Source organism: Epinephelus moara, chromosome 19 (genome assembly GCF_006386435.1).
Source record: "Epinephelus moara isolate mb chromosome 19, YSFRI_EMoa_1.0, whole genome shotgun sequence".
NCBI lineage: Eukaryota > Metazoa > Chordata > Actinopteri > Perciformes > Serranidae > Epinephelus > Epinephelus moara.
This window is the reverse complement of record NC_065524.1, coordinates 22,176,542-22,188,362: the sequence shown is the minus strand read 5'-3', so window position 1 is coordinate 22,188,362 and position 11,821 is coordinate 22,176,542. Positions and strand designations below refer to the sequence as shown.

Below are 11,821 nucleotides of genomic sequence, written 5' to 3'. Positions count from 1 at the left end.
GAAACCCTTGCGCAGTCACCCGCTTTGTAATTCAGCCTTGCTTTTAGTCAGAGATAGGGGGAATTAAGGGATAGGTTTAACTTTTCTCCAAGTCTGTCTTAAAACAGTATCATTACTATTCCTCTGCAGTGGCTTAGTAAGGAAAACTGTCTATTGAAGCACAAAGAGAGAACATTATACCAGAAAAAGTCAGAGATACCCACTTGATTTGTCCTGCTCAGATTTCCGGAGCCCCATATTAGCTTTCGCTGAACTTAAGACGTTATTTTTAGACAGAATGAACCCTATGGTTTTTGCCACCTAAACTGAACTTGCTTTAAAAGGGAATCTGTTAATGATACAGACAGGGGGAGCAGTTATGGCAACAGTAACCCTCTATATGTACATATTAAAATAGGCTTACACCTGAAAAATGTGAAACTATTGGTTATAGACTAAACATTTCAGATACAAGGATGTCTAGGTAGCTGCTGAAGGTCTGGATGCATACAACCCCCCTTTCAAAGTATAGGGGGTCACTCTGTCAAACATCTGAGATACCTTTTGTGCATTATCCACAGTTGCATGGTCTATAACACTAGTGTGATAAAAAATAAAGATCATGCAGACAGTCATTCAATTATTTGGGACGGGAGATTCTCCATATAGTTTTTAAAGGTTGCCATATTTCACATAAAGTTATCTTCTCCAGAGGTATGCACCTGTTCACTTCTGAGAGCCACAATCCAATCCACCTCACTGCAATACATTTTTTGGCAATAGCCGATAGGATTTCTGTACGCTTGATGGAATGGTTATGTCTGATATTAGCATTTAAGAGGTCAGGATCCACTGGGAGAATATCTCCATGGACTATGGATAAAGCATCACAGATCCCCCTGCCAAAAGCCTTGTAGTTTACTACACTGCCAGGTGGAGTGAAGAAGAGGGCCCTCAGCCAGACCACATCTAAAGCAAAGGGGTGAGAAAGTAGGGGAAAAAACGTATAGCTTTGAAGGGGTGAGATAAGTCTGATGAAGACAACTGAACTGATTAATCTATATCTTGAGTTTAGAGTACGAGTAACACCGTTGCTATGTAGGTCTCTCCACAGTACTTGATCAGTCTCAGTATCTAAATCCCTCTCCCACCCAAGTCTACATGTCTCTGGTTCTGAACTGGAGACAAAAGGTAGCAGGGCTTCATAAACCTAACCACTGGTTGACCTTCATGAAAAAGAAATTCAGTGGGTGACATCTTGGATAGTTTCCGCTGTCTTTGGAGGTTAACCCTTATAAAATTCATGTTTTTCCAACTATTTTTTTATCAGGGTTTTCAAAGTTAAACACACATTGACGGTAGTCTAAAAGTGAAAACAGAATTTCTGATACAAAAATATTAAAAAATATTCAACAAATCAAAAATACTCTAAAGGGTGGGTTGTCATACATGTATAGAAAATGGCACAAATATGGTAAACAAGTTTGCGACATTTTCAGATAGTATCATTCTATTTTAAAAAGTTTGAAGAAAGAAAACAAAATTTAATGACCATGTTTTATGGAATTTAAACCAGGCTGGTTAGGAAAGGAGTAAACCTTGAGAAATTTCTTAACTGTATCAATAAGATAGCAATTAAATGAAAGGAATACTACTAGAATAGAATAGAAATAACTTAATTTATCCCCGCTGGGAAATTCAGCTGTCCAGCAGCTCATAAAAGACAAAAAACAACAACCACACTTCCCCTTATCAACAACAAAACAGTGACATTAAAATAGACATAAGATAAAATAAGTTAAAAATAAGTGCATAAATAGAAATTAAATTAAAATAGAAAAAAAGAAAACTACTACTACTACTACTACTACTAGCTGGATAACCTATGGAGCACCAAAGTGTTTGTCATTTTTCATAACATATTAGGAAATATACGATCCTATAAATGCATAAATTAGTTCATAAATTGGGAAATTATTGATTATAATTATGATTCAGACTCAACTTCTAATGGCTCTATTAAAGTTAGTATTAAATTATTAGTATTTAAAAAAAACTCTTTCAGGTCAATAGCTAATAAAAATAAATTTAACTAATTAATAATGAACTAATTTATAATAAATTTTAAACTTTTTTTTAAGGATCTGAATATTTCCTCCACTTCCGGCTGCTTGTCATAACTCCGCCCACTTCAACTTTAGCTTTCAACTTGTCAAACACGAGCAGAGTGAGACCTCTTAGATTTATTCGAGTGGACTCAGGTTGGTTTCTGCCATTAAAATAAGCACATTTGCTGCTAAGAATATTTTCGTCCAACTAAATGACATTAACCTGGAATAAACTGCAGTATAAATTAACTTTTATTTCCTGTAAGTGCGTATAGAGGGCACAGTTTCGTGTTTACACGGTTACACCGGTCAGCCGTTGGGGGTGTCTCTGCTCCAGGAGGGGGCGGAGCCTGAATTCCAAACTGGAATGAGTTTCCTCCCGATACGTCACTCTGGGATAGGCTGCGAGCTATCGAGCAACGCTGTCAGTCACCGGGGTTTCGGGCTCATTACCTCGGCGTATCGGGTAAGCAAAACCTAAAATAATACCAAATAATCCCCGCGTAGATTTCTAATATGTTTTTATCTGTAGTTTAACCACAAAACGTGAGGGTTTTTAGCAATGCCTCGCGCTCCCAACGAGCCGTTTCAAAGTTCTCAGCGATGCTCTCAGAACTACAACGGAAACTTTTGCCGTGAAGGCCTTGTTATTCGTTGCAACAGGTCCTCTACACGGGATACAGTAAACATTAATGTGTTTTATACTTTTGGATATTTTGTCGTGGGTGATGAAACAACGTTGTGCTGTGTTTTTAATGCAGGACGGGACCCCCAAGCAGGAGAAAGTAGCCTTGCCCATCGCGGGTTTAGGCTCTGGGATTAAAGTGATCGCCAGTCCAACAGCTTTCGACGAAACTGCCAGTGAGGATTCATGCTGTGTTGGTTAGCTAAATGCGGTACGAAGCTAAAATGATGCCGGTGAGTTCATGTTTTATTTACTTGGCTATAAGTTTTAACGCTGTCCTGTAGGTTAATATTAACGCTTTCGACATTATATAACCGCTTTAACCGCGTATTGTTACCGCTGTGATGATACCTGGACATTTAAATTGACGTGGCAAGTTGATGCGGCTGCTACTTTGTGTCTGTATTATGGCAGCACAGGTTTCTGATGTGAAGTTTATTCGATGTGACAGCTGCGTGTGTGTGATCGGTGCATGTGGTTAGAGGCTATGTCATTTATTTGCTTTCTGAGGTATTCTTCCACGCATACAACTACGTCTGCCCTATATGTAAACCAGTCCCCTGCGTCAAAATGCTGTGTTACATCCATATCCAGTATTGGGACAGTTAACATTTGCCTAACAACATAGTCATTAACGTCACCGTAGATGCTGTCATGGTACGCTTTGTTAGTATATACACATCCATCCTGCTCAGGACACACACAACAAGCAGAAGGGGTCTGCCAAGTCTGGATGGCACTACGCTAACCTCAGCTCTGGACTCCTGCCATGTCATCACCATCATCACCATCATCAGAGGTCCATTGCTTTTGCTGCAGTGAAAGCCTCTGTCTCTCAGCACTTCTTTGATGTGTGTAAGAGAGGGCAGCAGACAGTGGAGAGAAATATTCTTTCCAGCAAATAGAAATAGGGACAAGTTTGCCTGCTTGCTGAGAAATGAGCAAAGTCCAAAGAAGTGATGGCTGGATTGGTCATCGTTTAACTCAGATGAAATTATTATGTCTAGAATTTATTTAACAGAGTATGTCGTGGCAAATAGGGCTGCAGTCAACACATTTTTTATTATTGATTTGTTTGTTTAATTAATCGATGATTAAATGAAATGCCATAAAGTAGTGAAAAGTGGCCGTCAGAATTTCCTAGAGCCCAAAGTGAAATATTTATATTGCTCATTTTGGTTTACCAACATAAAGATATTCACTTTACAACATGATAAAATCAAATATCATGATACTTTTAATATAATGATTGCAATAATATTGTGATACTATTGGTGCTTTCGCAAAATATTTAGATCAATGAGATTTTTTATAAAAAATGATCAGTAACGTGGATGTGATGACCAAGTAGGGCTTATAAGGGCAGTAGGCTGGTAAGTTCAGAAAATTCCACCACTTCACTGTAAACCAAGATAGGATAGGACTTTGTCTCGAGGGAAATGCTGAATTGTCAAATTACTGATGATATTCAAAATCTAAGACGATATCTAGTCTCATATCACAATATCGATATACACTCTAGACAAAAAAATGGCGCTAAACAGTACCCAAAAGTGGTCCTTTGACTTATTTATAGGTGAACCTGTCTTAGTGCTATATGTTACCCAACTTTGAAAGGCTCTGTACTGTGCTTTTTAGTGCTATATATATATATATATATATAGATATAGATATATAGATATATATAGAGGTGCCATGTAGCAGTATACTGTTTTTAAATTTTAGACCCAGGCAGCCCGTAAATTATACCAGATAATACCATTGACAAGTCCAAATGCTTCTAAGCGACACTTGTACTTAAGATATAAATGATTAGTAATAACTTCTTAAGCGTTATTGGAGAGGTTTCATGTCCTCTGTGGGAAGCACTGGAATATATTTGTGGGGCAGGAGATTGAGAGCCACTGCTTTAATGTGTCATCTGCTGCAAACACACCATTTTTAGGCTATTTTAATGTAGTCTTTTTATTATTTCCCCATAAACTGACTTAATGAAGCTGAAGAACCAGCACATAACCTCTAAGAACAATACAGGGGCTTCAAAGGTTCCCTACTGGTTCTTCAGCTTAGTTTACTTTACTGGGGAAAGATCCGGTAGAAAAAAGCATGCTGGGGTTTAAAATTTTCTTTGTGTGGCAGCAGTGCCATATAGCATCTCAACCCACATTAAAGAGCCACAGAGGAGCCAACATTTTCTGTGTGTATTGATATATTGCCCAGACCTACTTTACAGTTAGGCTATATAAAACAGAGAAAAGCAGCAGCTGGAACCAGAGTATGTTTGGCATTTCATCTTGGTAACGGACTTAAATTTTTGATCTATTGTTGAAATAGTTGCTGGTTAATAATTAACTTATTGTTTCAAACTAATGCTGGTTCAGCACTAGTTGCTGAATGTTTAGATTATAAAAGAAAGGACAGTCATTATCCTAATGTTATTGCTGAAGATTTTTTTTTTTTTGCCTCCACTTCTCTGGTTGATTCTGAACCTTTGTGTCTTTGGTGAAATAATGTGTTAAGTCACATGCTTTTTGACAACAGTGTCAATGAAAAATCCAGTCATATCCTCTGTAGTAGCATGTTCAGGTTCTACTAATGATACCCGTCTCTGCTCAGACCTGTGCTTCCAGTAAAACAGCTTGATCAGTGAATTAATCATCTTAGCTGTGGAGACAGTCGTATTTGGATGCCTCCTGTCTGGTGCATGACCTCAGTCTGCTGCTGGCACATGGTTGTTTGTTATCACCAAGTGCTGCTCTTCTGGACACCAATATAAATTGCTCCCTTGCATGTTTTCATACAAGATCTCTTTCTTTATAGGCTGCACGAGACCTCTGTTACTGCCCCCTTTACCCCGATTCTGTCACCCGAGAATATATCTGTGTGTGTGTTTTGGTGTGTTTGAATGAGATACAGCTTCTGGTGTTCGCCTGATAAACACAAAATGGCCTCTATATAGCCATGTCTGATGTGAGGTATTGTCTTAGAAATTACACCCGTAGCCCATGACCCTGCTTGTACAGGCCAGGGGCTCGGGGGTAGTGAGAATGTAGTGTCGTAATTGCTGGCTGGGTTGGTAAATAAGGGGTCACTGTTTCCTGAACACAATGAGCTGCAGGGACTCTTTAACAGCGTGTTGTTGAGAGCACATTGTGTGTGTGCCTGTGGTGTGGCAGCACCCTGATAAGGGATGCTCACCCTTTATTGAACCATGGCAAGGTATAACTCATTTACCCCTGATTTACTGTTATCTCTACCTAAAGCAGCCTTTGTTGTGCAGACATTTATTAATACCACATTTAGGCTTGAATTCTCTGCTGGTTTATTAGCCCATATTTCATTGCTGTGTACTTCTTGTCAAGATTAATTATGGTCATTAGACTATGCCAGCAACAAAAAAGAACAGAAACCAAAAGATAAAAAATATGTCAACATCAGCTGGGGAAAAGTTCCTACATGATTTTGGATTTCAAATGATGCCGGATCATACCACTTCCTCATTCCTCTCCCATGACATGAGTTGCTTGCTGTGTAGATTTCAGGCAGATAAACTTTTGTGTGCTTGGCTTGCATTATTTAGTTTTGCATTCTTTGACCACACACATATTTGTACTAAGTCTCAGTTACACCGCAACAAATCTTACTGTTGCTAGACGGTGTTATGATGGTGGGAAGATGAGGTGATGCTCTGAGAAGCCTGATTTTGCTGTATGTGTCAACAGAAACCTGAGAAGGCTTTCTCTGTGGCCACCATAGGCTTTGTGTTTAGTCTGTGGGAGAGTATGTGGTGGTTACGTAAGCAGCCCCATCAGTGATTGCCAAGGACTTTCAAGGGTATTGTTTTGACTTTTATTTGAAGAAGAATTATCGTTATGACTGTATTAGCTAAAAGAGTGGTGTATAAAATACAACAAGCTGGTTATGTATGTGTTGTCACTGAGTACTGTAACATTTTTACACAAGCCTAATTTCAATCATTACAGGGCAGAATAAAGAATACATACTGAGACAATTGTTCATCTTTTAAGTAATTTTCTTGAACACATACTGTCAGACTCTGCAGCGTACTACTGCTACAATACCAGTATCACATTAGCCTGGTTTCTGAGAGGAAGCACACCAGAGTCACCTGAGCAGGTATCAGCTTACCTGCCATGGAATATTGAGTGACTCCCATCTGTGAGGAATCCAGGTGAAAAGCAGAATTACACATTAAAGTGGTGCAACTCCATAAAGACCCCTTGTCAAGCACCGAGGGCATTGTGATAGCATTGTCTGAGGTCGAAACACTAGTCTAGCCATGGAGAACAGGGAGGCCATGGTTCAGAGGTGTAACCAGGGTGGTCTGGGAATCAGCTTTCTAGGAAAGTTGTGGCCCCTTTTCACTAGAAGTCCAGGGAACTAAGGTGAAGCAGGAACTAAAGTTGCTTCGTTGTGATGCTATTTGCATTTTTCAATCACATTTCAAGAGCCACGAAGGTAATGGTAAAATATTAGACTGATAACAGAAAGCAGTGGCTTTTTGGAGACAGTTTTTTGCATGTAACAAGGAAATAACACAGTTGATACACAGTTCCTTATAATTTACTGCTGTGCTACTCTGATGTTTGAGTGGATGTTTTTCTAGTATGTTTAAATGCCAACATTTATTGAAATTTAAAGAAGCAGTACTTAGGATTTAGTGGCATCTAGCGGTGAAGATTGCAGATTGCAACCAGCTTAAACTTCTCCAGTGTGCCAAGCTAGAACTCCAGGTTAGGATTCCTTCAGTGTTCATTGTTGAGGAGGTTTTTACCAGTAGCCGAATTATCTGCAGAGGACTCCTCCTCTCCAAAACAAACAGACCAGGTGGTCAAAACTGGTAAAAACACTGAATAAAGCAGTTTTACATTACAAATCAGTGTTTCTTTGACATTGTTTGGCTCGTCACAGACAAGCCACTAGTCCAGCACCTGTTAATGTACTCAAATTCTTTGATAACGTAAGGTCCGGATGTTCAGTTGTTTTTTTACAGGAGCCTGAATTACTTGCAGAGGTCTCTTCAAAACAAATGTACTTGATGCTTTAAACTGGTAAAATACTGAATAGGCAGTTTAATGTTAAAAATCAGTGTTTTTCCGATGCTGTTCGGCTCTTAATGGAGGGGCTTCTAACAATGGTGGCCGTCACAAAAACGCAAATGGCCCTATCTAGAGCTACTGTTTGGATTGTCCATTCTGGGCCACTGTGTAGAACCATAGCGGTGCAACATGGTGAACTCCATGGGCGAGGACCCACTCCCTATGTTGATATAAAGAGCTCATTCTAAGGGAATGAAAACATGACAATTCTTATTTTCAGGTTATTATACGCTAAAGAAAAAATACTTTGTATATTATATTCCATTTCAGCCAATATATCCCCCTAAATCCTACACACTGGACCTTCAAGCATTTATAGTCCTAATATTGATGCTTCTGGGAACCAGTACGTGCCGATCTGTGAGTCATATCCCTGTTCCAGGGTTTTGTGGGGACAGAAACTATCACCCAGGAACTAAATTTAGACCCCGGTTCCTCTGAACAAAACATGTTGAATGTTCCTGAGTCCTGAAAAAGGTTCCTGGAAAAGTTCCGGCATTGAAAAAGGGCTTTTGTACTCTGCCTCCCCCAATCACCCTCGCTCCTGCTTTTCACCAAAGTCTCTTTTGCATATGACAGATTAAACACAACAAACACACCATTCACTCTGCATTTTTTTCAGGAAGCCAATTAGTGCGTCTGCCTCATTTTGAAATGGTGCCTCTTGGCTTTTAGTTTCTTTTATGAGATAAGCGTTGATAAAAGAGTTTTGCATACGATAAACTCCCATACAACAGAGCAGCCGGCAGACTATTTATAAAGCACTTTTATGTAACTTAAATCTGTGTATATTATCTGTAATACCCTCCAGTTTGCTGTGGCCTTGTTCTTACCCTGAATTACTTCATCCAACTGTCAAGAACACTTGGAAAAAAGGATACGTCCGCTCCCCTCTGCGTCATTTCGCCTCCCATTTCCCTTATCTCCCAGATAAGCACAAAGTAGGAACGGTCTCATCACGGAGAGCAGGAATGGAAGACTATTGCGAGAGTACAGATCATAAAGTGATAGGCTAAGTACTGCAGTGCAGACAGAGAGAAGAGGTTGTCCTGATCGAAGAGTCGCAGCTCCCTGCAGCTTCAGTGTATAGTAAAAGCTGCATTTTTTTTTTGGAAATGTTGCAGCTGAACGAGGCTACTGTGAGTTCAGATTCCTTCTGCGTTCTCTTGTTTGTTACCCCTGACCTTTTCTCCCTCGCCCTTTCATCCCTCCAATGCAGCATAAAGAAAGTGAGGGAGAGTGAAAGAGAGATGAAGAGGAATAATGCATAAAGCCATTAGGGACTTTTCTGCTGCCTCGTCTTTTTGAAGGACTGCTATGCTGGAACTGTGTCAACTCTTGAAGCTGTGGCAGGGAGAACGGAGACACACACACAGGGAGATGATGCTGCAGCAGTGTCTTACAAACTTGCCGTAATCAGATTCAGAGGTGACTCCCTCAACAAGAACTAGTTGACTCATTCGCTTACCACAGCAATACGTATAATTGAAAGTGTGTGGAGACAGAAGGCTCGGCAGCCCTTAGGTGAGACCCCCTCAGGCACGGTCAAAGATATAGCCCCTGTTATCTTCTGCTGCCGTCACTCTGCCTCACACTGTCCACTTTCCCAGTTGTCCTGTTTCTCCCTTAGGCTTTAGATGTTGTTTATATGTGGAAGTCAATCCCAGTGTATTATATCAAGCCTCTATGACACTCTGCCTCATTTGATCTGACTACATCCATGCTCCTCCAAGGCAGGGATATAGTCCGAACTTGCTCAGCTATTCATAAAATAAAGATATAAATAAAACTGGACTAACTTACTGTTTTGCATAGTAATCATTAACACACTCTCAGATATTGGGCTCTTTTATCTTTGGAGCATAATGCAGGTTTCCCAAATTGGTGTTAATGTAAATTGTGCCAGTGTGAATCCAACACACACAGAAATGATTTTGCTAGTTAATAGCATACCGCACTGTGGCCCTCACTTAAGCAAAGTTTTTCCAACTAAGAAATTAACATAATTGATTACAATATATCACTGTTTTATCAGCAGGAGGTTGTAATCAGGTCAATCTGGGACCATTGCGACACAGTATAATATGCATGGGTGTACAGGTTCTCTGTTTGACATTAAGCACACTCATGCAACACTGTGTGAAGCTGAAAATATATTTAACAGTACTCACTACAGAGAAAACTAACCTTTTTCTTTCTCTCACACTCCAGCGTGAAGGACAAACTTTTACAATGACTCATACAAATCAGCAGGCTCCTTCACAACCCTCTATAACAGCCTTTTGTACTATAGTTGAAATATTTCTGGAACGGTTACTAGATCCATGGGCTGACAGAAAATTAACAATTCTAACAACTAAGTAAATTATTTTTTCTTCACTTTATTTTGTATCATGTTAAATTAACCATATTTGGGTATTTTGACTCTTAGAGCAATGTTAGGTAGTAGATAGTAATTATGTTTTCCTACAATTTGAGGGGTGAATTTATTACAGTTTACATTCTGAACTATTAGCATAAATAATCTGAAGATTAATCATTAATGAAAATAGTGTTGTTGCAGTTCCAGTTTGAACCATAGTGTTTAGGAAAAATAGACACAGCTTTGAAAGACAAACATTACGGACCAAAACAAAGGTACATTTTTTTAAGAAACTGATTTAAATAGAAAATCAGGTACTTGCTGATTTAACAGGGAACATCCATAAGGTTATCTAATCAGATTTTCTGTAAAATATCAAAGTGAGATAATGAATGAACTCCAACCCGACCTTGCTGTGGATATCTTTTAGTTATATTGATGAATTCTCAGTGACGGGGTGGGCTTTCATGTGCTAGTTATCCTGATATTGCAGAGTAATTCCATTTCACTGCAATCTAATGTGGTTTGTCTATTCTTGGAAATGGGAAACTGCAGTGGGGGACAGTTTTGATCACACTTAACTCAATATGGGAACAATTGCATTTGGACAATGATCTTGAGAGACTAACACAGTGGAATTGACCCTTACAAGGAGAGAGTGGATTGTCAAGGTTGGACACTGTGATTGATGCGCTACTACTAGGCTTCCCACAAGTAACATTGTCAAAAGATCATTCTTTTAACTTGTTTTTAATTTTCCTTAGACCTGTCTGAATACATTTGCTGCAGTGCACATGTTCGTTATCTAAACGATCAGTGGGAGTGCCTCTCACACACATACACACACGCCAACACAGCATTCCTTGCTGTAATTGGCTACGGTGCAGTGTTGATCTTTAAACTCAAGTCATCTTGGAGTCCTCTGTCTAAACAACTAGAGAGGCTTGAAAAGCCTGTTCCCCTCAGGCCTGCAATCAATGGCATCTGCTTCGTGGCCCCTCTGGATTTAATGGGAGAAGGGATCCAAATTACACAGCAAAGGGCCACATCAGCATCTTATGGGCTGTAGGCTTTGTAGCAGATATCCTCAGCTTACAGTAAATGGCAATATAGTCCTGCACCTCCCTACTGGGGCTGCATTTATTTACTTTCATACACTATAGAATCACTGACAAAGAAACCTGTTTCCCTCCATAATAACTGTTACAATATCTCTTTGTTTTTTCACGTCTTTCTTCCTCAACCTCACAGCTTTTTTCAGCAGGGCAGGTCAAGTGCATGCTGCCAGCTGTAGCCACTCTTTCCCTCTAAGATGTTTTCTTATTACAGTGTCTTTTGTTTGATGGTTTGATGCTACAGCCTTTCATCTCAGAGAGACACACACACTCTGATCTATGTTTCTGTGTCTACAACAGATGTTCTTAAGCATGTGCCATTGACCCTAAAGACTCAATAGTTTTCTTGTTCAGCCCAAGATACTGCAGTTCCTAATTTTATAGATTTAACCACCATAAACCAGGCACTGGACTGTGACCTCTGTTTGTAAGAGTGAACACCTGCATACTCT

General features: G+C 39.6%; 1 protein-coding gene across 6 annotated transcripts in view; it reads left to right on the top strand.

Annotated features, from left to right (window-relative positions):
- The first annotated feature begins 2,426 nt into the window (after positions 1–2,426).
- Positions 2,427–11,821, top strand: part of tp53bp2a (tumor protein p53 binding protein, 2a) — a 31,525-nt gene continuing 22,130 nt past the window's right edge. For all 6 annotated transcript variants that reach the window (XM_050070863.1, XM_050070860.1, XM_050070861.1 and 3 more), the window contains exons 1-2: positions 2,427–2,553; positions 2,849–3,005. In XM_050070863.1, the coding sequence (XP_049926820.1) occupies positions 2,979–3,005 (27 nt within the window). In that variant the 5' untranslated portion in view covers positions 2,427–2,553; positions 2,849–2,978. The remainder of the gene's footprint in view (positions 2,554–2,848; positions 3,006–11,821) is intronic.